The sequence below is a fragment of the Euwallacea similis genome, chromosome 4 (assembly GCF_039881205.1).
Source record: "Euwallacea similis isolate ESF13 chromosome 4, ESF131.1, whole genome shotgun sequence".
Taxonomy (NCBI): Eukaryota; Metazoa; Arthropoda; class Insecta; order Coleoptera; family Curculionidae; genus Euwallacea; species Euwallacea similis.
The window spans coordinates 3,519,959-3,546,787 of NC_089612.1; the positions used below are offsets into that span (position 1 = coordinate 3,519,959).

Consider the following 26,829-nt stretch of genomic DNA (forward strand, 5'->3'; position numbering starts at 1 on the left):
GGGTATTGCGATGAAAGTAATTAGGTGTTCTAGTCTAGATGCCAAGAGACCTAAAATGAACTTTACAGGTTTATGCCTTGGCTAATTAGGCCCTCAATACCTGATCGAGATAAGGATTTTTAATGTAAATTTGAATTTTTTTTTAGTTTGGACGACTAAATGGACAGCTGAAAGCAAATATGTCTGTTCATGAAGTTCAATTATGTTGTGAATCAATGTTTTCGTGTATGTTTGGTTGCCTCTTATGCTGCAAATATCAGCCCACGCCCCCTATCGTCAATTCGTCGATTTGCTTGGGTACTTTTTTCTGGAAAATTTTCCAGATCGATTTCTCAGACTGTCAAGCTAGATTGAGCCTATGGACCCCGAAAATGTGTTTTGAGAGAAAGAATCTTGAAAACACAATTTGAGGTATTTAAATCCTTCTATCGAAAATTTAAGGCGATTAATCAATGAACGCTTATTAGGCAGAAGCCTACATTGACCACGAACCTTTTTAACTATCTGGGTACTACAAAACCGATTCACGTCCCCAAACCGAACCATTCTTAGCCACTATATAAACTATAAGGCATTCGAATGGGTCGCACAATCGTTATCAGTTCCTGCAACCAACGTGACGCGTCCGAACCCCATCAGGATTATTATGAATTCGGTCTTCGTACTACCGGTGCTCTTTTGTGCCGTTTGGGCCTATCCGAGCGTACGGGTGCGTGTCATATTTTTCAATTTTTATTTGAAGATTTAAAGAGTTCGTCCTCAAATAAAGAATGAAAATTCCCTTTAGATAATGCCAGAACATCTGCCATCGCCTCAGCTCCTGACGCTGCCCAGCAACGCTACCAGCATCAGGACTGATATCAGCGACTCGTTCAGCTGCGATGGAAGAGATTATGGTTATTACGCAGATGTGGAAAATGAGTGCCAGTTGTTCCACGTGTGTCTGCCCATCAAGTACCAGGATGGGCGAAGCCAGATGTTTAGGTGGAGCTTTATTTGTCCAGAAGAAACCGTTTTCAATCAGGTAATTTGTTTTTTACATTATCTACATCGGTTATATTTTGAGTAAAATTTATACTTTTATGATTTTCCGTGAAAATCAATTTTATTTTTTTTAATTAACAGTAAAGAACTCAAGTTTCGTTATTAAAATTATAAGTTTCTTGCTGCTGTCGTTATTGACTTTTGAGAAAAGAAAGTTACAAAAGGTTTTTTTTTGGTTTAGGAAATATTTACCTGCACGCGTGCAGACGAAAGCATCGATTGCGCGGAATCGCCGCGATTCTATGACTTAAATCGATACTTGGGGAGTGCTGAAGTGGATCAAGCTCCCACAGAAATGTCCACTGGGTTGGAGGAAGACTCTCCAGCGGTTCCTGCTGAAGTAATGCAGTCTTTAGCGCGTACCTCTCCTCACAAAAAGGGACGAATTGAATAAAATATTATTACTGTCACCAAGAGTTTCTTAGGGAAAATTCTTTTATAACTTGCGGTAGTTTTTTACTGCACTTGTAGCAGTGTGCACAAGACTTCGTTAAGAAACTCCTTATTGATGAAGGTACTTGCTCCTCTGGTTTGCGTATTAATTTGTGCGAACCATAGTCAGGATTAGAGCAACTGCCAAATAAAGTGTTTAAACGTTTGACCTAATTTGTTTCAATTTTGTAAAAAACCTTTCAACTATTATCAATGATGCAGTTTTTGTGAGCTTTTCTGCCCTTACAGCACCTGCTCTACCAACTTACTGCTTACGTCACCAGCACAGCTATCATTATTTTGCTGTAACTTTTGATAATTAATTGTTTACTGTTGTCAAATCAATGTCAAAATGTCAATAATACTGTTTGTTTACTTTCTTTTTGAATTGAATTAACTAATAGTTTAATGAGTAATTTAAGCGCTAAAGCATCTCGATTTAAAGAATTCAGCACTCATACGGACAGCATAAACATGTTCCTTCAAAGCAATACTTCATTTAAGCCCCTTAGACCTTTTTAACTGATAAAATGAGTGCATTTTCAAACCCTTGTGCTCAAAATCAAGAGGTAAGTTTTTCTATTAAACTTTTTGAATTCAATATCATCCTTTTAATAAACTTCTAGCTTGGGAGCACCCAAACCACTCCGCGTACATACCACAAGCAAAAATCACACCAGCAAGTTGATACCTCAGTCCTGTACTGTGGTTTATGTCATTATTTCGAAAATAGCTTAGAAGTTCCATCAAATGTCTATTTTTTCAAGTTTGTTTCCAACTCTGCTAGAAAGTCACCGCACTCACTCGGAAATATTGTAGATTTCCTGATGATCCTGCATTGGGCATGCAATGGAAGACTGCATTAAAATTAAGAGTGCCAGCAATCCCTCTGAATTATGCTGTTTGTTCTTTGCATTTTGTCAAATCAAACTTTACAGTGGGCCCAAGTGGAATATCATTGAAAAGTGATGCTGTACCTTCATATAACCCATCCCAGAAAAGTCTATTGTAAGCTTATATTTTAATGAAGTTTTGTGAAATTACGATAAAGCTTTTAGTTCAAATTCTGTTTCTCAAACTCATAGTACCTCAAATCAAAATGTTGATGTAGCAGTTCCTTTAGGTAGCACGGTACCTATTCAAAGCATATTAAAACGAAAATGGTAACACACTATTGTTTATTTTCTTCCAATTCAGTAATCAGCATATTTAATTAATTAGGGGTGCTGTATTTGAAGATGAAAGTGAGGGAAGACTGTTCAAAGCTGCTTTTGAACCTGATTCTAAAGAACCAAAATCTTCTTCTTTCAAGCACGAGAAACAATCCCTTAATACCTTAAAAACCAGTATGGTTAAATTAAAAAAGAAAAAGAGCTATTATGAAAGTATCATTAAACTACGGCAAAGACAATTCAAAGAGCTGACTAGCGCCCTCAATACTATAGGGGGGAGTTGCGGGATTTCAAATTTGGCAAGAAAAGTAACATGTACTGAGGTAAGCTCATATTAATCTTAGAGGTTTTTTGTGTACCAAAATCAATGGGTTTCTCAGGCTCAAATTGCAATAAACCTAGGAGAAAAATTCGCGAAATTCATTAAAGAGAGCGAGTCTGTGTATTTATTACAAAGGAAATTAAAACTCAATAAAATTGGTGCTGCTAGAGGTGATTTAATACAGCCACTGGAAGAGATAAATATTGAGATTGTAGATGATGACTCGAACATATTAAAGCAGGCTAGTATTGGTGTGAGTCTGAAGGCTGGAAGACAAGAGGGGAATTCAAATATTCCAGAAAGTCAGTATTAAAACATAGTATTACAATATTGGTATAGTTTTAGTTATTTTTAGATGTTATTAGTCAAAAAGTCAAATTTTTGAGGGAAAAATTAAAAGAGTTAAATGAATTTGAAACGGCAAAAGTTAAAAAAATAAAGCAACTGAAAAGTATTTTGGAGGAAAAGATTGAAATTGCACAAGATTTGGCAGCAAGTTTAGGTCTGACAGTACAAGCGTAGTAAAGTGATTGGTGAGTAAAGGAACTGAATAAAGTACATAATTTGGACTATTCTCTGCTTCTTTGTTTTATTTTAAATCTTATAACATATATATAATAAAATATCGGCATAAATGACAACCACGCAACAGTCTTTTGTTGAGCCTCCTATATGCCTTTTATATGGCAGGAACGTTTCGCAAAAAGCGGCCAGACTATTGGCTACATTGCTAAACATTCATAAAATTCTTATAAAGAAAATTTTGACGATTTTTTAGTAATTGCTGTAATACCTGAATTTCCTGTTGCCTAATAAAAGTTAACCTTTTTATCAACATAGAAATACATTATTTCAAGAATTTACTGATCAGTCGATAATATGCGTGGATATATTATTTAAAGAACTCTTTTCATCCTTACATCAGGAAGTTCCTATCCACGATGCGACATAGAAAACTAGCCTACGACTCGCTGAAACAAGAGAATCGCAAACAACCCTAATCTTCCCTCTTCTTCTTTGCTTTATTGACGGGTTCATCAGTTATCCTCTTTCTTTTGCAGTTCGAATCACTGGTTCTAGTTTCCCGCCTGCTTGGTGCGTCCACACTCCCCGCCGCCTCTAATAGTATCTCGATAGACTCCATGGCTTCCTGCTGCATCTGTAGCGCCATGTTGTACACAGTGTCAAGTGTTTTGTTGTACATAACTGCATTAGTGAACATTAGCATCACGTCCCTCTTGAATTCCAACGAGGTGCGAATAACTCCAGTGTCAATGTTCTTTTTGATGGTTTGCAAGTCCATAGGTCTATAAACTGTAGAGCTGTAGCCTGGAGCTTGTTCCTCAGTAATGGGTTTGAGGAACAGCGAGGCGTACTTATTAGAGGAGAGACGGTTGTAGACTAGCATCACTGATTTCTTCCAATTGCGATAATCTTTGTCGTCATCGAAAGCTGACGTGTTTGAAGCCGGGGAATTGGGTAGGGAGTCTACTGGAGTGGACGGAGTAGAATAGCGTCTTTTGATGGGTTTCAGTTGCTCGTCTTCAGTCCAAGGACTGTTAGATCTATCGGTCTCGGACTTTAAACGCTGCTTCTTGTCTAACTCCTTAAAATCTCCCATATCATCAGACATACTATCAAACTGAGCTTTTTCAATAGCGAGCAGCATGTCAAAGCTTTTTTCTTCTTTCTTTTTAGGACGAGAGTAGTCTCTTTTTGCTTTTCCAGTTTTGTCGATTTTCACCTCCATGGCAATATCATAAAGGTCATCATTAAACTCTGATGTTTGAGGGATGCTTATATCTGCCTCTGCATTGCCTTCTTCTTCTGCTAGTTCTTGTTCTTTAGACTCTGGTTCTACTGGGGCTACTTCTTTGACCTCATCTTCTACCTTCGTTAAAGCTGGTTCTTCTATGGAATTTGTCTTTGATTCTTCTTCTTGGGTTGAGTGGACAATATCACGTATCTGAGACTTATTAAACTCCTTTTCTCCCTCTTGTTCTTCTGCCTGCACCTCAACGATTTCTACGGACCCATGATGGGTTGATATTTGAGGCTGTGCAGGTGCAATCAATGATTTTGTAGGTGACTCACTTTTTTCCTTTTCTGGTATTGCTGAACTCTTTTCCTCAATTTCTTCAGTTTTAGCTGGAGATTGTTGCTGGTAGAGCGGCACATATTGCCCACTTTCCTGCTTCAAACTTGAGGGCTTTACTGGGGATTCAAACAGCACTGGGTCTTCCTGGAACTCAAAAGGATCTACCACAACTGGAGCTTCTGTAGGCACAGGATTATCTTCAACTTTTTCATTTTTAACTTCCTCAGTGGTTTCCTCTTTCACACTCTCTTCATTCTTCAAAGCTTCAGCCTCTTCTTGCTCCCGCTCCAAATCATCAAGCTCCAGGCTGATCTTGATATCTCCATTTCCATCCAACTCCAAGTGCTGCTCAGGATCAGACACTAGATCGTGATTATTTTCAATTATTTCCGAAATAATGTCGTCAACTTCCTCTTTCTTGATTTCTGGAAAAGGGCCATCTTCCACTAAAATACTCTTAGCTAGATCATCAATTTTTATGCTGGCATCATCCAAAATGTCTGCATTTAATGGCTGGTCTTCTGCTTCACATGATATAAGTTGAGGTATGTTAGTAGCTATAGGTGCAGTTGAATTGAGAAGACTGGTAATAGTGGGGCTAGAAGCGGCATTACTAACTTCACTAAGTTTGTTCGCATGATTAGTAATAGCATTATGTAATATTGAAGTTGATACTGAATTGTGAACTTGAGATGGAGACTTTAAAAGACTGGTCAACAAAGGTGCCAGTCCAGGCTTTGTTGTATTATCACAAGTCTCTTGGAGTTGCACATTGGGAAATTGTAAAAGAGTTTTTGGTGGCGACTGCAGTAGAGGGGAGGATACATATTGCTGTTGCTGGTATGAAGGAAGTGACTCGCGGTTTTGAATTTGCGCAGGTGGCGTTTGACAATTGGATTCGCGCTCATCTTCAATAAACTCGTCCACTAAATCAGGAGTTTTATGCTTTTGTCCCATGCTTGGAATAGAGGGCATTCCAGAGCGCCAAGTGCGTTCCATTTCTTGTTTCCGTAAATCGCGTTGTTTCAGCCATTTCGCGTGGTTTTGAGCTTCAAGTTCTCGCTTTGCTTCTTCATCGTCGATTTCTTTACACCATTTATCCAACTGCTCTTCAGTAACTCTACCTGCGAAATATTTCTTGTGTTTTTTTAATGTGATATGTGTATTATTAAAAAATATACACATTATGGTATGTTGAGTAGGGCTATCATTTACATAAACAGAGTTTAGGATTTTCATTTTCAAACACTCTAAGCATCATCCATTTCACTTCTACATGTCAGAAATAATGGCGAAAAATCAAGACAAAAGTTTGCTTAAAGTTCTTAAAGAACAATACTGAACTAAGCTTTAGGAGTTTGTATTTTTTTGTATTTCTACCCTTTTTACCCTTACCTGATTGTAAAACCTTCATATCTTCCTGCAATTTCTTATACTCAGCTTTCTCTTCAGCAAGTAGCTTCCTCAACTCTGCTTGACGATCAGAAATCAGTTGCTTCAAAATGCACTCAGCAGGAGTTTCTGCTGTACTATCCCTTTTCTTCCTTTTGGGGGTATCAACATTGGCCAGTAAAGCCCCATACTGAGCTATACAGTCCTTCTGGTGGAACCAATCAGCTGGTCTATTGGTTTCACCAAAAGGTTTTAAAGAGCGGCTAACAGATATCCAATTTTGGTCTCCACTTCGGGTCACAGCCGAAGCTAAGCATAATTGTTCTCGGAGAGACCATTTGTCTAAGGGTTCTCGTTTGAGTTGGAGGCGTTCTTGGATTGATGGTGAGGAGACGTTCATCTTTGGGACAACAGAATGGGAGGTTGTTGAATGCTGTTTAGAGAGCTATAGTGTGGTGTAGTTAAGAGGGAAGGTTAGTTTTTATGGTGTTTCACCTCAATTCAGAATCGAAGTTAAACAAACTGTAATAATTGAGGTTGGGGAAAAAAAATGATCAGAAATCGAATGAATCCCATACATTTCAGAAATTTATTATTTTATGTACTTGTTTACTTTATGGAAGAAAGGGAACGATCACTATATTTGACATTTTTGACAAAAGAATTTGTATGAGGCAATAAAGATGTATTACTGTCTCCTTTTATTAAGTGGCGTTAAGCATCAAGAAATAGGTTTTCATTTTGTTTGTTTGATCCTTTCTGACATCATGAAGCGCTATGGTTTCAAATGGCGATTTTGCCAAAAATGTATCATTTATACTTAAATATTTTAAGATTTTTGCAACTGCATGACGTCACTTCTCAAAGCTTGCTCTGATTGGTTGTCATTCATAATACTTGTTTTACGTCACTTATATATCATTGTCACTTCCCCTCCCATGACAGTTAACATTTTTTAAAAGAAATTTTCATTTCAAAGAACTGGAGAGTCTGAAGACTCCAGAATGAATTGTTCAAATTAGATCGGAAACTGCAGTTTCAGTGTAAGGAGCGGAGGTCAAGTCGCTTAGCACACGCGATCGCGCCTACTCGCGTTTCAACTCCATCCATAAACGAGAAATCTCGTCGGGTTTAGTGTTCATTTACGCTTTTGCATGTAAATAAACAAATTGAGCAAAACCGCAAGTAGTTGCTGCACCTGCCCAGGTTAATTAAGTAATCGGTCTGACGCGGAAGGAAAACGATGAATCGGGGCTGGTTGAGAAGCAGCTAATTTCCTGTTTATTCCCTTTTACCAAGAGGAAAGTAGGGACAATGGCTAAGAGGCTCACTGAGGAGATGGTTATTGCCAGGACCAAGATTTCTGACCTGTCCAAGATCAAGAGATTGAACTGTTGGTAAGAAACGTTATTTGTCATATTGAAGAATCAGGAAGGCCTTGTATAGGATTCAGAAAGTTGCTTGAGTACCTAAAGTAAGTACTCATGGTAACTGCAGATTGCTCAAATGTGCTGAAGTGAACAAACATCCCAGAGTTCATGTAGTGATGAAGTTACCCTGAGTAATTCTTTTGAAAAAGCTTAAGTACAACAGGGAATAAAACTGTGTTGAAGGATTTTAAATATGAATTGAAAGATTGTTTGGTTTCAGGGGCAGTGAGCTTGTGGATGTGTCTTTGCTAAGGAAAATTCCTAATGTTGAAGTTCTGTCTTTAAGGTAAGTTTGTCTGTAGTCTTAGCAGTAAATCAGACTTCATTATTTTAGTTTGTTAGGTGGGAGTGTCCAAGACATATGAAAATGGCTATTAAACCCAAAACCACACCCTTTATTTCCCTAATTATAAGGACTTTCTAACTAATCTACTTGATCAAAATCAATAATTCACACAGGCCAAAGCCCTGCTTATGTTGCCAACTAAAAATTTAGAACAACCTCATATTGTTTCATAATTATTCATGTTATCACATCCTTGAAATTTGCAATTTTAACCGAATGCTAAAGGGTTAATAATGATCAAGATAACTTAATACATAGTGGAAATAAAACCGTGGAAAAAATTAAACAATGGCAATACCACCGTTGATTGGTACAATGTACTGCTGATTGTTTGGCAAGCTACTTTTTAATGAACCAACTGGAACATTAACAAGGTTATTGACTGCTTGAGCTTGAATCCGTTTCCTCTTGTCTTGGTCCAGTTTCCACGCAATCAAAAATATTCCAACCGAAATATCTTAGAACCTGTTTGATGTGACACAATCATTTAGCACATTTAATAAAAACAAACACAAACCATCGTGTTTCCTGCTTGGTGTTTCAAGAAGACATTTTTGTATCTTTCCCCTATTATTACATATACCGCTAGATAAATAAGGCATTATTAAAGCCCGCATCAAGGTAGATAATTCACCAGCAACCGCATGTTTATTTACGGTTTCCTTCTGCATAAAAATGAGTCACAGGTGGGCTGCGGACTCGCCCTACAAGGAATGGATTATAGGCTAGCGTTTCGCAAGGTCGCACGTTTCAGTTTTCGACACGAAACACGTAAAAAGTCTCAGTAACATATCCTCAAAATGATTTATTATTTCCCCTCAACAATAATCACCTCTGTGTCGTTTTCCTATGGGGCTTAATCTTGATCTTCGGCAGCACCAACTTTAATCTTTGAATGCGCGTTGTACCACTCCCTCCAAGCCTCCACATGTTTCTTCATGGTCATAATCAACCACGAGGAATAAATGAAATCAATTGCGGCTACTCCAAACACTGCAGAAAAAGCTATGATGTGTGAATGTAAACCCCCAGTAGTGATAATGTTCTTTTTCATCAAAGCTTCAAAGATTAGCATTAGCGTGTATGTGGAGGTCACTACCGATGGAGTGTAGATGGAGAATGACATAAAATCCAGGATGATTTCCTTGAGGTGCAAACCGGGGTGTCTGAGGAACACCAATATTGACCAAGGGATGCTATATTGGGGCTCTCGGATGATTTTATAGCGGTGTCGGCAAAGCTCACAATTGCTTTGGTTAGATTCCTTAAGCCACGTTTCCAGACACTTGAGATGTACCAAAGCGATAGTCCCCCTGCATCTACAGGGTGTCAACAACTCATCAATGCTCTGCCCTCCATGGCAGATACGACATATTAAGTCTTCAGACAAGCAAGAGTGTGAGGACTCCAAGGGGTGCACATAGAGATTATCCGAATGAGCCATGCTTCTTACTTAAACCAGGGGATGGTAAACTGTTTAAGCCTTTGTAAATGGTGTTTCAGATAATGAAATTGAGTAACCAGAGTTACTATTGTTTGCGTTGGAAAGCACCAAAAAGTTGATTTGTGAGAAGCAGTTGCTACCAAGTTCTTTTTATTACTCTGTTGTTTCTGTTACTTCAGTTGCAAGACTTTGAAATCCTTCTCGATTATCACGAAAATTCCAGAGCCGTTCAGGTGGATTTGTTCCAGATGAGGCACATCAATGCTGAGCAGACTGGAAGTGGATTTAATGAGGATGAGCGTCGCAAAAACATAATTTTTTGACCATTTTTACTGACACTGGAAATTTTGATAATTGATGTAGATGTTTGATGATTGATGACTGACTGCAGGTGCGATTCTTAGATAGAATTGCAAAAACTCTTTAAAGTTTTCGGTTTATCCGCAATGTATTTGCTTTTGTCTCACCATATAATTGTTCATTATTATTTTAGTTAATTTTATGCTTACCTCATGATTTTAGGTGTTACATGAGCGGTCGTATTATGACTTTTTAAAGATGTTTTATTCATGTAATTATGCTCTTTCCTGCATTTTTCGAGAGTGTAACTAAATAATTCCGCAGCAGAAATTTTCATTATAACGTAAATTGCTTTGAAAACTGGTTTTCCTGGTGCGCCCACGCAATGCGGCTCATTTAATTGTCAACATCCATGCATTAAACATCATCATCTCATGTATAATATAGCAATCTCAAGGCGATTACCAAAAACTCTTGAAAAGATTAGCATCGTAGGCAATTAAGTCTTTGTTTTTGTCTTTTCAGACCTTCCTCGTACGCTCAAATTACTACGTTCCAGCGAACAGGAGAAAGTCTTTGTTAAACGATCTGGTTATAAGTACCAGATTTCTGCTAACACACTTCACCCGCAATTAACACAAATTGGTACTATTTGTATTTGGTGAAATAAAGGTTTTTGGATCACAGTATGTCTAATATGAAAAAGCAAATGTTGGTCTTGAGTTGACAAATTAGGGCAAATTGTTATTTTGAACTTGAACCTCTAACTTTCTATCGAAATTTATAATCTGTTTCATAATCTCTAACTATGATGCCTCTTTCAGCATCAACAAAATCCACAGCCTCGCCGATTTTCAATTCTGTAGACGCCTAGAAGAGTTGTACATCAGACAGAACGACATCAGAGACATCAACGAGGTGATCTATTTGCAGAATTTGCCCAATTTGAAGAACCTCTGGCTGGGGGAGAATCCTTGCTGTAACGTTGAAGGGCAAGTTCAAGTCCACCGGTCGAATTAGCGCTTATGTAGGTTCTTGCAGGTATCGATTGGCCATCATTAAAGCCCTGCCGCAACTGCAGAAGCTTGATAATGTGGCGATTACACAGGAGGAGTTGAGAGAGGCTCAGAGGCGCGGAAAGTATGTTAAAAAAGATAACATTAGAGTTTCTTTATGAAGTAGTGTCTTAAGGAATTTGTGCCATCCTGACGACGCTCAAGAGGAGTCTGAAGAGGAGTATGCTCCAGCTTCACCTCCTCAGCAATATCGCTATTCTGAGTATTCGGAGCAGGAGTACTGCCCTGCACAGCGGGTGTCCCCACGTCAAGAGGTGAGAGTTGTTTATGGTAACATTGATGCACTAATATTTCAATGTAAAGTTGTTCCTTAAGCAGTACCATTTCACCTCCATTTTAACCATACTAATCGATTAATTTTTCATCACATAAGACTGACTATGAGCTAGAGGAGAGTGAGGATCAGTACCCCAGGGAAGATGTGTCTGAAGAGAGTCGGGATTACTCCCCTTCGCAAAGGGTACGTAGTGACAGTCTCGATGCCAATATTGTTTTTAGGGTTTATTTATTTTATTTCTATTCCAGCAAAGCCCCCCTAGGAGGCAGGAACAACGACGGAGCTATAGCCCCGAGGAACAGACGTATGTAGAAAGACGAAGAAACAGTTACGAAATGGAGTCTTCTAGACCTACTTCGCAGTATTTTGAGGTAAGTTTTAGTGAGGCAAATTGTTGCGTTGTGTTGTTCATAGTCGATTATGGTATTGTTTAGTCTATTTTGATGTGACAGTGTTAGATTAATTGCGGATATGTTGTAGAGTTTGCAAACATTCGTTTTTAACATTTTCAATTAAAAATTTAATTTAATGAGGTTTAGTCGACTGTTTGCTAAGTATTACAATCATTCATCAAATCTGACTAGATTGTTTGCAGTCTAATATTGTATCTTGGAAATCGATATGCAGACATCTTTGACCGAATTCGGAGGAAGCAAATTAAAAGATAAAAGCTTTAAATTTACTATAAAAACACGCTTTTAAAAAGGAAATAAAAACATACCAGACGTAAGGTGAAATCTTATATTATGTAAGTGTAAGGTACCACAGAATAAAGAGATGATAAAAGTTATTTTTGACCATATGGGTAATATAAAATATAAGAGAACGCAGTCGGAATCAAGTATAATACAATATCTATTATTGGTTTTATGAAGTTGTGTGTTCCAGTTTCTTGACATTATGATGAAAGCATATCATCTTGTGCTTTATCATCGTTCCGAATAGAATATAACTACATTGAACTACTTTCTAAAACGATCATTTTCCATAACTGACCATTATGCTTACTAAAATTTCTCCTTACTAACATTACCAGAAATCATCTACGACAACTAACTCATTCGAGGAACACCAGTCATCGTGCGAAAGCCAAACCACTGCTTACAGAGAATCGAAAATAGTCACTAGTCAGTCGGCTAGTTGTATTAAGGTAAAGCCATATTAATCTGCACCCAAATCCGTATTTTTTCGTCCTACAATTCAAAACTTTTTTTCCAGGAATACACTAACGGAGACAGATACATCCAGAACCAACAATATCGCACTGAAGGCAGTGAAGTGTCTAATCAGGCGGATAAGAAATTCGCGTGTTCGGCTGCAATTCACAGACCGCCATTCGTCAGACGTCCAGTCACCAGGGTAATATATTTTTTGCATAGATTTAAAATTTCCTATCAATCAATCAATTAAAAAAAATTCATAGAACTCCAATATTTTATCGGCGGTCCTTTGTCTGGTAAAAGAGCTAGACTATCCGAGCCTAGAGGTTGTAGAAATGGCGGTTAGGTGTCGCATGGATGAGCTGATGGAATGACCTAAGATTCAGGCGAAAAATCGAGCAACCAACGAGGAACTTGCTATAAGCACAATAACTCCGAACTTAAGCTTTAATTAATTAAGATAAGATTGGCTTCAACTCAAAAGGCATCTCTTTCAAAGAGAAGTTTTAACACGAATTTTAATGATTACTGAAGGGTTTGCGCCATTTTTGAGTGAAGTAATTGTACTTATACATACAATTGCATTTATACAATTATTATGATAAAAAAAAGTGCATATATGTACCTTCCGTGTGAAAGGGAGGTGCGTTGGATCTCTGAAGGCGTAAATAAGTACGACCAACTTGTTTGAACATAGCACACACTTACTGCCTATTATTAAGGATAAAATTTTTGGAGTAGAAGCTCAAAAATTGCATGCATTCCAATAGACGGCAGCAACTCAAAGAAAGACTGGAATTGTGTAAGGTTTCTACTTAAAAACATAACCTCAAAAATGCGTACTAATAAAACATATTATAAAATATGCTTAACTTTTTCAGTGTGCAATAACATGGCGGCTCACTTTATTGAGTTTATAAAACCCTCATTCTTCGATTATTTCTTTTAACGTACAATTTTGTTATTTAATGATCATTTATTACAGTTTTAAATGAACTCATGTGCAATGTACTTATTATTCTTTATTGTTGAATAATAAATTAATTTTCCTATACGTTTTATTGACTACTTACATATAATTATATATGGTACATAGAATTAGTACTTCTATATAGTAGTGCCTATACCTGTAAGTTTAGAAGAATTGATCGCAGTATGAATCATCAGGGGTGACACTTAACTTGGCGAATACATCGCTTTTTGCAAATCCATCCCCATCTACACAGTAATATTTGAGGAGACTTTGCTGTAAAGGTTTATAGTTTCCATTCGGAAGACAAGTTTGGCTTGGACCGTATTTGACATAGTCTCTAGCGCAATCTAAAACACATAAAAATAACTGATTAGGAAAATTAAATAATCGTGATAAAGCGCGCACTCACTGCAATTGATATGTTCATACCCAGACTGAATAGAATCCTGCCAACTTTCGATTTTCAAATTGTTCCTCCAGGTGCAATATGCGCTAAAAATACACACAAATTAAGTTCTCTGTGAAGGAAATACATATTTACATCCATACTTATTCATATTTATGGTAAAAGCTCCATAGCTTCCATCATTGTCGCAAAGCAAGAAATCTTCAATTATATGAGTAACACCATGTCTGGCAAGTTTCTGTTTAATCATGTATTGAGCGAACTTTTTGCTTTCGCATTGTCTAAGATATTGACTTCCATACGTTATTACTAAAACTGTAAAGATCGAAGAAAATTAGGAATTTTACAGTAAAGAGGTAAATTAGTACGATTACGACAATTTACGTGTCAAGTGTTTTAGATAAAGTTTGTATAGTCCTTCAGCAACTCTCAAGACAATGCATGAGCAAAAAAAGATCAGTTTTAAATTTGGGGATTTAAGCTAGATTTATATGAAGGTACCTCATCCATTGTCAAAAATGAGAAAGTACGTATTAACAGGTTTTATCAATTATATCTTTTGAAAACCAACCAGTAGGTGGAGAATTTTAAACGTAAGGTGATGATTAAGAAATTTAATATACAAGGAGAAGATGGTAAAAATTTTAATGGCTGAATCCTGAACCAAATTTAAGACGAAAAGTTCATATAAAGACACGTCCAAAAATGCTTCGTCTTGGATCTACAGGGTGTTAAAAACACTTTTTTCTTTTTAATTACTAGTTTATTTTTTATCGTTATTATTTTTTAACTTGCTGAAAATTTGTATATGTCATACGCAGAGTGTTTCTTACAAACGGAAATTTTTGGAATTTGATTTCATATACGGAGTGTTGCGGATTGATGGGCCTTGAGCTCTCATCACATTTTTTTTTGGTAATATTTTGATTCTTTTAAACAAATTTTTGAAATCTGCATTGAGCTTTCTCACTTTTCAGTCTCTTGCAAAACTTCGCTTAAGTCGATGGTTTAGGTAATATTTGCGATAATAGCCAAAGATGATCACATCAATCAATCAATTTAAATAATAAAGTAATCCTTAGTGAAGTTGGCCATGATTTTTTGCTGCATTTGTTTGCTATCAAGTTTGACAATTATTGGCTGTTAGTTGCTTATTAAGATTTTTTTTTAAGATTGCTTACTGTAGATCGAAGATGAAGCATTTTTGGACATATTTTTATATGAACTTTTCGTCTTAAATTTAGCTCACGATTCACCCATTAAAATTTTTACCATCTATTCAGAAACACCCTGTATACCGTCCAATACCTGACTCACAAATGAAGTGATACCAGATATGCTTCTGATATTGCGACACTTAAGTTTTTTTTAATGATCGCCATGTATTATAATTTCATATGTCGTCAATAGACTTCAAACAATGACAATACGACACAATCCATATAAATGGATATTAATTTATAAAAATGAATTGACTGGATACAAGTGATGGAAAAAAAATGATTTAAGTTTTGAAAATCTTCGGCATATCAATATCGCGCATTTTTTTTAAATTTGACAGCTCTAGTCAAGTATTGGGAAGTAAAATTCCAGTGGCCAATAGAAAATCAAGAAATAATAGAAACTTGGGCATTTCTTGAGCTGCGCGCGCAATTCTTCTGCTCTTCCTTGAAATTTATGGCTTCTGCTTTTAAACATCTATCAGAAATGTTTTTTTTTTGTAAAATTATAATTGTACAGTTGAAATCTGTTCTAAAGTGTCGAGTAAAGTGTAAGGCATGTGGTAATGTGTTCAATTGAACTCAACAAGTAAGTTCGAGTGAAAAATTTTGAAGAAATTTCTACCAACGCCTGAAGAAATCTCGCATTTGCTGGTCATGCAATTTTAAAGCAATTCATCAAGTAAAGGTTGATTTTATTATACTGGGCTATAAACTGTATCATCCCCCACTCCTTTTTCTAGCAAATTATTATTTTCCTAAATTTTAAAAACCGCATTAAATGGAGTAAAAAATACTATCTTTTCATTTTTGTTTGTTCTAAATATTTTTTATGTCGCCGATAGGATATAAAGGTCAATTTGTTAAACTGGTGCAAGGGTTGAGTGACATCTCCAATTAAAGGTATTTCAAAGCTACATTAAATGTTGTAATGAAATTTAAAATCGATTGATTGATTTTTGAAAAAAGAGGGAAAAAATGTAAAAATTGCAATGCAAATTCAGTTTGATAGTACCTAAAAAATTTAAAAAATTTTAGGTAGTAGGAAACTCATTTGTTTTCGATTTTATGCTAATAAACAGTCTTTGATTATTTTTATAAGTTGTCAGGTAGTGTTCAAAGATACTAATAATTTGTTATCTATGCATGTGTTAGAAGATAAAGTTGAAGTGGTGTTTATTTTTGCTGAAGTTAGTCGAAACTACCATGTTGTCGAAAGGTTGTTGAATGAAAAATTTCCGAAAACTCCAATAACTCGGAACTAATTAGAAAATTTATCACCCAGAAGAGTGTTGGGTAAGCCAAAGGTGTGGGTCATCCTAGTATATCTGAATATACATAATTAGAAATTATCAAATCAGTAATAGTAATAATAATAACCCCAATAATGAACCTTGGCAATAGTACTGCAGTGCGAGGTACATCCGGTTACTGTAGAAAGAATGTTAAAAAAAAAATCCTTCCCTACAAAATTAAAATTTTATGTGAATTAAGAGAAGATGAGTCCGAGAGACTTTACGAATTAATAGTTGAGAGATTAAATCAGAAAAACCACTTTGTAAAAAACATTGGTTTTTCCGATGAATCTATATTTTTTATACATAGAAAACTACACACACAAAGCGTTTGATATTGGAATAACTTGAACCTTCATTTATTTTACGAGGGACATACACAATATCCGGAAAAGTTAAACGTGTGGACAAGAATCCTGGGAAATTATATTATGGAGCAATTATTCTTAGAAGAGAATCTAAATGAAAACCTGTTTTATCTCCTGGAAAATCTTATTACTCTTCAATTTTTTGAAATTGTGAAAAATAATTCTCATGGGTTGAATGAGAATAATATAATGATGTTCCAACAAAAAGGTGCTTTTCCTATACGTATAGTAAGTCGAATTAATATTGGGACACCAATTAATAAAATGAAAACCCTTCCATAAATTAAGATGAATAATTTTATTTATGTTGGTGTTCATAGACATTAGTAGAATATACTTCTAGAAACATGTAAGTAAACAAAAAATATATGGAACGAGAAATAAACTGCGATTCTGCAAAACTGAAAAAAATATTTCAACTTTTCAATGCAAAATTAACATTATTATTAATATGAATATTAACAATATTTCTTTTATGTTCTTTTTATGACGCTTGCGTAGTGTCCCAATATTAATTTGACTCACTGTAGGTATTTTAGTAAATTTCGTAGAAAACCCGACTTTTTCTTATTTGAACCTGTTAACGTATGTTCCTAAAGTTTTGGCACGAAAGGAAATAATAAGAATAAAAATAAGCGAAATTATTAAAATACTAAGGTGGCTGTGGAAACAAAAATGACTCGTCAACTCATTTTTCCTTTGACAGTTAAATGTCACAGATTAACCAGTTGAAAATGTCATTCAAATTAGATCTTCGCAAAAGTATTTATAATTTAGTTGGGAGGATGCCGAAGCCTGAAATTTTCCGAGTGTCTAGAAACGAAAATATTTCACGTAGGATCATTTATCGTACAAGAGTCGATTGTGAGCAAGTTGTACCATGTTTAAATCTTCCTAAAAGCGGGAGGATTTTAACGCAACCTAGATTAAACCAGCTAATCACAAATGCCAAAAATGAAGTTGGACTGTCAGTTAGGGAATTATCCCGCCGTTATGGTGAGTCTAAAAATACCGTTTCAAGGGAACTCTCAAAAAATGATTTGAAATATCGTAAAAGAACTAAACGTCCAAAATATACTACAAACCGATTAGCTAGAATACCTCGATGTTGCCGAACATTAAAGTGAACTCATTTTTGAAACAACAAAATCGTTATTATGGATGATGAAAAGTACTTTACTCTAAGCAATTCGGAGATTCATGGAAATTATGGTTTGTACACAAGTAATATCAACTAGTTAGTTATCAACATACAGACAATATCGACCAGAAGTTAAATACAAAGAAAAAGCCAAATTAGTTTGGTGCGCGATTTCCATCCAAGGGATTTCAAGGCCTTTTGTGGGACGAGTAAGAGGTGAAGCGCTGAATGCTCAAAGTTATATTCACAACTGTTTGACAAAATTAGTTGCATTTATTCGAGAAACCCATGCCCATCATGATATAACGTTTTGGCCTGATTTGGCTTCCTGTCACCATGCAAGAGAAAGCCAAAATTGGCTAAACACTCACGATGTACCATTTTTACCTAAAGAACGGTAATTCTAATCTTCCACAGGCTTGTCCAACTAAAGACTTTTGGGCAATTTTAGCCAGAAAGGTTTATGATAAAGGATGGAAAGAAGAAGATGTGACACACTTAAGGCGTAGGATCTATAAAAAATTTAGAGAAATAAACGGGGAAACCGTCCAAGTCTTAATGGGATACGTACGAAGAAGACTGCGAGTCGTCGAGGAGCACGGACCACTCCACTTAATGTAAGTTATAAATATTTTTAGTTAAAGTGTTGTTGACTATTTCACGTTATAATATCGGGAAAATTTATATCCCAATTTATAAAAAATTAATAAAGTATTTTGTGCTAAAACTTTTGGGACATACGTTATTTCTTCACCCTCTATCACTCAAAATGCAAATACGACTAAATTTTTAAAATTCACATTAAATATCTTATAAGATAGCATAGTTTTTGTTTGTAATGTGCGTTTTCGAAGCTGCCTAAAGAATAGAAATATTTCAACTCCATATTTCTTCGTATTAATCAATGGTAACTCATATAATGAATTTCCCAAGTATCTCTTTGGGGATTTCATTAAAGATGCTCGATTTAGTACACTTTTAAACGGTATACCTACTTTTGTTTTATACTTGTAGTTTTTAACTATTAAACATGGTATTTCCGATCAAAAGATTTTTGACTCTTAAAAGTGGATATACCGTTTAAAAACATACTAAATGGAGCAACTTTAATGAAATCTCCAAAGGACTAGCTGGGAAATTCCTTACGTGAGTTATCATTGAGTAATATTAAAAAATATGAAGTTCGAGATTTTCCTATTCTTTAGGTGACTTCGAAAAGAAACATTTGCTAACAAAAACCGTCCTACTTTATAGGAAATTTAATGTGAACTTTAAAAATGTAGTTATATTTGTATTTTGAGCGATAGAAATTGGAAAAATGTCAGGTTTAGATAAAAAAGTCGGATTTACGATCAAATTTACTAAAATACATACAGTTAGTAAAAATGAAACTCGTACACATTAATAAATTTCTGCTTTTAATGCATTTGTTAGAATCACTTCCTTCAAGCCTTATCTTCTTTAAGTTTATACCTTAACACACATTTTCGAACAAAACAAATTTAAACATGTATTGTTGTGTAGAAAATATCAAAACATTTTTAAATTTGTAAGCAAAAACGCAGAAATGTTATTTTAATTTCATTTAGCATTTCTTTCACCTTGTGACCAACATTATATTGCAAATATAAATATGTAGTCGCAATATGGGGCATCAAATGGGCCAAACATCAGAAGCGAAAAGAAAATTAATTATACATCATTTTCAAGAAGGAAAAATCTTATTAACAAATTGGAAAAATGGTTTACAAGCCCCACACAGTTCAAAGTGTTCTAGACCGCTTTAAAAGTGAAGGAAGAATAATTTAAAAAAAGTCTAAAAAGATATTTAAAAACAGAGAGGAACGATGGATTTTACGCAAAATTGAACAAACTCCGAAAATATCTACTCCAACATTGGCCAAAAAAATTGAACAGTAACTACACAAGACTGTTACCGCTCAAACCGTTCGAAATGTGGTAAAAAACCACAATCTTCATGGTATAATGGCCAGGAAAAAGCCCTAGATTAGCAAAGTAAACCGACTTAAACATTTGACCTTTGCTAAGGAACGTAGAAATAAAGACTTTTTGTAAAAACGTACTTTTTACGGATGAAAGCAAATGTAACACTTTTGAGTCAGATGGACAACGATGGATATGAAAAAAACCCAACGAGGCTCTAAAACTGAAAAATTTGAGAACTATTAGGCATAGTGGTGGCTCTGTTGTAGTCTGGGGGTGTATGAGTGTTAACAGAGTTGGAAATTTACACTTTATCGACGAGATAATGAATCAGAAGATGTATTTAGAAAGATGATTTATGATAGATGTATTTTAAAGAAAAATCTTAAACATAGTGTTCGAGTACTTGATATTGAAGAAACTTTTCTGTTTTATCAGGATAATGACCCAAAATATGAAGCACACAATATTAAAACATGGCTGCTTTATAATTGTCCCAAAGTCATTGATACCCCCCACAGAGTTCTGACATGAGTGTTATTCAAAATTTAAGGAGCCACTTAAAAATCTAAATAAACAAATACGAGATAGTGAATAAAGAACTACTGAAATTGTTATTCAAAATGAGTGGTCAAAAATATCCAAAAACTATTGTGAAAGACTAGTACATTCAATTCAAGATTGTTTAAATCCAATTATACACAGTGTGTCCACGAATGGGCTTCGCTATACTTCTAAACATTTTTATTTTCAATTTTTCGAAAAAAAGTCATTCTTCCTAATTTCTTTTGCTTGTTGTATAAATACAATTCACATTGAGAAATTATGATTTTCATGTACAGGGTGCGTAAAAAGTGTAAAAATGTAATTTTCTGAATGAACAATTTTTGAATAGAATTTTTTTAAACATCAAAATGAAAGAGCGTAGAAGAAAAAATTAAAAAGCCGAATAAAGTTTTTCGATAAGATTTGTGGTTGCTGTGATTTTTAATATTTAAGTTTTTTTATTTAGGTCTTAACTTGATTTAATTAACTGCGTATTATTTTGAGAAGTGGGCTGCTATCTCATTTTGTGAATAATAATATCACGAATATTGTGTCCAAGTAACGCCTAAGTCACATTTCTACATTATTTGTCGATATTTGTGTCAATAATAAAATGAACACGCACTTTGATTTCTCCAGAAAAATGCTTACCTTAGAGCAGCATGTTTATTTGATCAAATGTAGAAATTAGTCAACGTTGGAGAGTTCCATGTTGAGTAAATTTTACTGTTCGTCATTTATCTCAGCGTAATAAATTAAATAAATTATTGATATTTTTAAAATTAAATTTTTAAATAAAAATCACACCAACCACAAATCCTATCGAAAAACTTTATTTGGCTTTTCGATTTCTTCTTCTACGCTTTTTCATTATGATGCTTAAAAAAAATTTGATTCAAAAATTTTTAATTTGGAAAATTACATTTTTACACTTTTTGTGCACCCTGTACGTCAAAATCAAAGTTTCTCAATGTGAATCGTATTTATACAAAAATCAAAAGAAATTACGAAGAATGACTTTTTTTCAAAAAATTGAAAATAAAAATTTTTACAAGTATAGTAAAGTCCATCCGTGGACACACTGTATATTATACAGGGTGTCCCACTAAGGTGTTCGTGAAGAATATCTCAATAATTATTAGGCTTAGAGAAAAAGTGTAAAGATAAAATTGACTTTATTTTTCGAACACTATCAACTAAAAATATTTTCGTTTATACAAAGTACACCATAAAGCTTATACAATGTGAAACTTCGTTATTTTAAATGGAACCCCCCAATTTTTTTACCATTTTCGAATTTCTCGTTAAATTTTAAGGTCAGTTTAAGTAAAATGTCTTATGTCTAAAATTTACCTCTTTCGAGTTATGCATAATAAATTAAAATAATAATAATAATATAAATTGAATTTACACACAATCTCAAAAACTATTAGAGATATATCTGAAATATGCTGAATAAAACTTATGCCTTATCATTAAAGAAAGCATATTGAGTAATAAAATGGGGGGGGGGGGGGGGGGGGGGTTACATTTGAAGTAAGGAAGTTATAAAGGTTTTAAACCTTTATAACTAACCTAAAATTTCAAAGGCATGTTTCGAGGGTTGTGAAAGAGTTTTTCTAAAATTAAGATACGCAAAACGTATATTTTGGGTCCTCTTGAAGCTCTAGAAGATCGATTGTGAAATTCGCAGAAGTTAAGACACAATATCGATTTTCATGAGACCGTATAGCATAACTCGAAAGTGATAAATTTTAGACATAACACACTTTACATAAATTTATCTTAAAATTTAACGAGAAATTCGAAGATGGTAAAAAAATTAGGGGGTTCTATTTAAAATAACGAAGCTTCACATCGTAGAAACTTTATGGTGTATCCTCTACTATAAACTAAAATATTTTTAGTTGATAATGTTTGAAAAATAAAGTCAATACTGTATTTATACTTTTTCTCTAAGAATAATAGTTATTGAGTTATCCTTCGTGAACACCTTAGTGGAACACCCTATATAAACCACTATATATATAATAGTATAGATTTTCAATTTCTCAATGAGGAGTCCTGTATCTTTTTCAATACTCACAACATGGTAACACTTTTACTGCCTTTTCGGGTACCACCATAGACTTCAATTCCCCAGTCTGAGGATCAGCACACCAGCACTGTTTGCTAACTTTATCGCACTGTAGTGACTCATAGTTTCCCATGCTGTCGCAGTGCAAAGTGGTGATCCTAACAGAGTCCAATTCAGCTTTTCTTCTGCTGCATGCTAAAATGCTTTAATAAATTTTCATCATAAGTAATTATAACTATAATACCACAAGTCATCTTTTCTGCAACACTGAACAAGGCCTCGCCAAACAACCGGTTTCCCGAGGGATCAAAACAGAAACACCTGTAGAGAAAACATCCAGAAAATTGGCCTATTTTTAGAAGTTATAAAGGTGTTTAGTACCGTCCATTTAATCCACCTTTACATTGTTTGGCCGACCACGTTCCGTCATTGTTACATGTAGGTTTAAATCTGAGGGCGCTCCAATAAGTTTCCTTGTAGTCATCCATGTTAATATGGTAGGCCATGCAACACTCTAAACGCATATATTATGAAAACATCTGTATTTTCTTTTAAGTTTTTCTTTCAGACCTTTCCCTTCAGCCATGCAATATTGGCTACATTTCGCAGTTTCGTGTTGGGTCGCTGTTCTGCACTCATCGTCACTCTTACATGAAATTTGTTTGAAGTCATCTTAAACAATGTTCACGACTTAATAAAAATTTATTATTGGATTGAGTTATTTACCATCAGGACCACAGCGATGTTCACAAACATAGCCAGGCATGCATTTCTGCTCAGAGGCACAATTTTTCAGTCTTTCTGTATGGTTTGAAAACTAATCTTCATATTGCCTTCTTTAAGTGCATTTATACATACCATTAGCGTAATTTTTGCACTTTGGTAAGCAGCTCCCCTTTTTCAAGTCATAGTAAAAGGACTCGGTATTTCCACCCTTGTTTATGCAGCTCTCCTGCGATATGTCGGACACCAACAGAGGACATTCATTACCACTCACCCAAATTGCTCCAAAGATAAAAAGGAAAAATTGAAACGAGAACATGGTTTATTGACTAAAGTGAGAAAAGTCTTTGTGAAAACCTTCCTTTTTGCTCTGTTATCAGAAGATTTGTTATCAAAGACTAATCCCATAATTGTTGATTATTTAGCAATTTTTCGTATATTTACAGTCACGTGCAGAGTTATAAAAAAAATGTTATAAGATAACATAGACAAAACGTTATTAACTAAACATTTGGAAGTCATTATTATATAAAAAACATACTTGAGAATCAAGTGGCTAATTGAAACAACTTTGAAATTCACATTTTTATTTTCATTGATCAAAAAAATGTATAACAAAAGGGTATTGAAACCAGTGAGCAATCTAATGTAGAAATTTGAGGTAGTTGAATATCTCAGAAGTATTGTTCAATTGAAGAGGCAATAGACACAAACAACCTTCGCTACGCACTTCTGGAGTATGAGAATTAACGATAAAGTTATTTTATATAGACGTGAGATAAAATTATAAAACCATTTTCTATTAAATATTTTACACCAACACTATACAAAATAATAATAATACATAACTTATAAAATGTCGATAAAACAATTTTATACCATTTTTATGATTGGAAATGAAGTCATAAGTTTTATGTGGAGCTTCTATAAAAAAACTAAATCGCAAAGAAATCTTTACGCAATAATAATGAATCACATCTGTCATCAAATGTTAAAATTATAAAACAACTTCCGTAGTTGGGTATCCAGTTCTCTCATAAATCTATAGAAAATGCGTCACTTTATACACGCCTGCAACTAGTCAAGTCTACGCAGTATAGATATATGCCACACGTATCACCTATAATTTAATCACTAAGTCCAAGAGGAGGAACTGAGCGCCGCCTCTAGAATTCTAATGAAAGCCGTTCTCGGGACACTGGTCAATCCAGCTTTCGTGCTTTCTTCAGTAGTACGCGTATATTGGCGCTTTCCATTAAAGCCACGCAATAGCCGCGTATGTCAAGATTAGTTGAAGTGCAGGGCCCACCTACTGAAGACCCAGCTAGAGTCAAAAGGCCTTTTATATGTTCATAGGGCCTAAGTTGCCTACATGACTTTGTTCAAGATGTGTTCGTAGCAAACTCAGATACTTCACGGTTTTATAATAAACTACTCAAGTACCACACCAGAGAGAACGATTTCTGGTCTTAGTATCTCTATTCTTTTCTCTCTTCTTTCTCAGAAAGAAACACTGTGAATGTTTATATATCAACAAAAACACTAGGATTGATCTTATAAAAACATATTCTCCATCCATATAAAAACAATATTTTACACTACCAAAAATAATTTATTCTCTTCTTTCATCTAGACGTTTCTCTTCCTCTTCAAATTAGGCATTACCGGCGGCGGAACCGGTATCCTAAGCACAATCCCCCCCTTTTCTTTAGCTGATGGGCTAAAGCCCAAATTCCTGGCAAATTCCATCATTTTCTTAACTCCCACTTTCATGTCTTTAGCAATCATTTCAAGATCCAATTGGAAGTCCATTGCTAGCATGAGTAGCACAATTATATAACACAAACCCTTGTCTTTCATACTTATTGACCGCATCCTGGAACCCTAAATTCATTTAAACTGCAATTCTTTAATCAGTGCATCACCTGTTAACCATGTAATTTTGCTTTATGTGCTTGTCAACATCTGCAGAGCAGTCGCAGGCAACAAATTTTTTGGTCATATTTTTTAAGGGGGTATTCATAAATTTCACCAAATAATTGACATACAGGAGGGTTTTGCACTTATCTACAACACTACGTTCAGGTAGAGTAGATGATCGAAGTTGGGACATACTTTTGGCCACTGTCAATACTAGCCTAAATGATCATATTTTTATTAGGTTATTAGAAATTAATAATATAGGAAACTTACTCATAGTCAGCAAAATCGTCATTTTCTAGGATTTCAGATACTCTCTCTTCTAAAGTATCCAAAACTCCCTTAGGAACCAAATCATTCAAATTATAAACATCCTCTTTTACAGTGGCATCTCTATTTATTTTAGGTCTATACAAACTCTCCTCTCCATTAAGCTGAGGAAGATCTGGCACACTAATATCTAACAAAAAAAATTATTACTTAATAAAGAAGACAATTCAATTTAGATACCTGCAACAGTTGTCTCCAAATACTCCTTCACATTCTCAATATTCATAGTTAATCGCTCTTGTTGCTCAATGGCTCTCTTAACCTTTTGAGAGCCAAATTGCTTTCTTAAATTCACAATAGACTCTTTAGATTTTAAAGGTGCAACAGTATTTTCTTGTAACAATGGTGTGATAGTGCTGGTATCCAATTGAATTAATTGCACCTATGGTTTGTTATAACCCAAAAAAAATTATTTATAATAAAAATTGGAAAAAATAAAAATACAACCTTTTTCGAATTGTCATTTTGCACTACAAGAAATGTGTTGTAGTTTGTTACAGGACCACTGTAGACCATATCATCATTGGTTATGCCTATAATCTTTTGCTTCGATGTTTGGTCAATGAAACAAACTGATTTTAGGGATTTTTCCTGGTCCAATTGAATTTTCCCATTTTGGAATTGAACTAGAAATTGGAGTAGGTGTGGAGGTTTGTAGTAATAACAGTAATGGTTTGTATAGTATAACTACATTGCTAAGAATTTGAATTTTTTGCTACCAAAGGTCCTAGTTAAAAGGTTAAGTAAGTAACTGATTGGAAGTATATCAATCTGGCACTAGACGCCGGCAATTAGCAAAATAGACGTTATTAGATGTGAACCAAGCAAAGCACATGCAGTGATTTAATTTAGAAACTTACTCAAAACTGGATTATTCTCTTCTACATCTGCTTTCGGCATATCGCATTCAATTACATCTATAAATAAGCTTTTTATCCAAATTATCCAGAAAAGGGTTAAAAATTTTCCAAAAAAAAAAGAGAAATTTGCTTTGTTTATCAAAATTTTAATTGGGATAGTGTCCCGTTAGTTTTTATTTTAACGTCGCCGACGGCGGCTGAATAATATCGCCTGATATATAGCTGTCAAATGTGTTTGGAGGGCTTAGAGTAGAGTACAAATCATTATACACTTTTGGTTCGTTCTGTTCCAAGGTTTTCTGTGTATACAGAGTTGACATATGATGTCATAATGACTTGTCGGGTTTATAGGTGTTTGCGTTTACCGATAGGGTTCGGAGTAACGCGGCGTGTTGTGGGTGCTAACGGGGTGATCTATTCTCCCGTTACGAGTCGAACACGCTGAAGGGACCAGTATTCTAACCCGGCAAAGATACTAGTCATAGATACAAAATACGCGCTGATACTGCTCGGCTATCTTTATTTACACAAAA

At 34.9% G+C, this 26,829-nt stretch overlaps 7 protein-coding genes across 11 annotated transcripts; 3 read left to right on the forward strand and 4 right to left on the reverse strand.

Annotated features, from left to right (window-relative positions):
* The first annotated feature begins 562 nt into the window (after window positions 1–562).
* On the forward strand, window positions 563–1,634 carry LOC136408594 (U-scoloptoxin(01)-Cw1a-like). The gene is made up of 3 exons (XM_066389670.1): window positions 563–709; window positions 788–1,024; window positions 1,226–1,634. The coding sequence occupies exons 1-3, from the start codon at window positions 647–649 to the stop codon at window positions 1,436–1,438; spliced, it is 513 nt and encodes a 170-aa protein (XP_066245767.1). The 5' UTR covers window positions 563–646; the 3' UTR covers window positions 1,439–1,634.
* A 225-nt stretch (window positions 1,635–1,859) lies between these two features.
* LOC136408579 (uncharacterized) lies at window positions 1,860–3,524 on the forward strand. 2 transcript variants are annotated; one of them, XM_066389648.1, is made up of 7 exons: window positions 1,860–2,045; window positions 2,103–2,242; window positions 2,296–2,484; window positions 2,535–2,639; window positions 2,698–2,971; window positions 3,029–3,272; window positions 3,326–3,524. In XM_066389648.1, the coding sequence occupies exons 1-7, from the start codon at window positions 2,007–2,009 to the stop codon at window positions 3,490–3,492; spliced, it is 1,158 nt and encodes a 385-aa protein (XP_066245745.1). In that variant the 5' UTR covers window positions 1,860–2,006; the 3' UTR covers window positions 3,493–3,524. The 2 variants fall into 2 exon arrangements, with proteins under 2 accessions (XP_066245745.1, XP_066245746.1); XM_066389649.1 differs by having other exon boundaries at window positions 2,562–2,639.
* Window positions 3,525–3,653: 129 nt separating this feature from the next.
* Brd8 (Bromodomain containing 8) lies at window positions 3,654–7,025 on the reverse strand. Its single transcript, XM_066389629.1, has 2 exons — window positions 6,464–7,025; window positions 3,654–6,192 (listed from the first exon to the last, which is right to left on the reverse strand). The coding sequence occupies exons 1-2, from the start codon at window positions 6,858–6,860 to the stop codon at window positions 3,968–3,970; spliced, it is 2,622 nt and encodes an 873-aa protein (XP_066245726.1). The 5' UTR covers window positions 6,861–7,025; the 3' UTR covers window positions 3,654–3,967.
* A 384-nt stretch (window positions 7,026–7,409) lies between these two features.
* On the forward strand, window positions 7,410–13,547 carry LOC136408582 (cilia- and flagella-associated protein 410). 4 transcript variants are annotated; one of them, XM_066389653.1, is made up of 10 exons: window positions 7,411–7,857; window positions 8,111–8,176; window positions 10,805–10,972; window positions 11,022–11,120; window positions 11,172–11,310; window positions 11,430–11,516; window positions 11,582–11,704; window positions 12,370–12,483; window positions 12,552–12,692; window positions 12,757–13,547. In XM_066389653.1, the coding sequence occupies exons 1-10, from the start codon at window positions 7,775–7,777 to the stop codon at window positions 12,865–12,867; spliced, it is 1,131 nt and encodes a 376-aa protein (XP_066245750.1). In that variant the 5' UTR covers window positions 7,411–7,774; the 3' UTR covers window positions 12,868–13,547. The 4 variants fall into 4 exon arrangements, with proteins under 4 accessions (XP_066245753.1, XP_066245750.1, XP_066245752.1 ...); XM_066389655.1 differs by lacking the exon at window positions 12,370–12,483; XM_066389654.1 differs by lacking the exon at window positions 11,430–11,516.
* On the reverse strand, window positions 9,065–9,680 carry LOC136408695 (E3 ubiquitin-protein ligase MARCHF3-like). Its single transcript, XM_066389821.1, is given in 2 exon segments — window positions 9,065–9,115; window positions 9,117–9,680. Coding segments are annotated over 2 exon segments (615 nt in total).
* Window positions 13,546–23,515, reverse strand: LOC136408578 (uncharacterized). Its single transcript, XM_066389647.1, has 9 exons — window positions 23,322–23,515; window positions 23,190–23,264; window positions 23,034–23,135; window positions 22,845–22,977; window positions 22,708–22,784; window positions 22,473–22,658; window positions 14,016–14,187; window positions 13,876–13,958; window positions 13,546–13,813 (listed from the first exon to the last, which is right to left on the reverse strand). The coding sequence occupies exons 1-9, from the start codon at window positions 23,503–23,505 to the stop codon at window positions 13,629–13,631; spliced, it is 1,197 nt and encodes a 398-aa protein (XP_066245744.1). The 5' UTR covers window positions 23,506–23,515; the 3' UTR covers window positions 13,546–13,628.
* A 1,219-nt stretch (window positions 23,516–24,734) lies between these two features.
* On the reverse strand, window positions 24,735–26,435 carry Polr1E (RNA polymerase I subunit E). The gene is made up of 6 exons (XM_066389657.1): window positions 26,297–26,435; window positions 25,884–26,062; window positions 25,617–25,818; window positions 25,380–25,566; window positions 25,112–25,324; window positions 24,735–25,062 (listed from the first exon to the last, which is right to left on the reverse strand). The coding sequence occupies exons 1-6, from the start codon at window positions 26,334–26,336 to the stop codon at window positions 24,816–24,818; spliced, it is 1,068 nt and encodes a 355-aa protein (XP_066245754.1). The 5' UTR covers window positions 26,337–26,435; the 3' UTR covers window positions 24,735–24,815.
* Window positions 26,436–26,829: the final 394 nt, after the last annotated feature.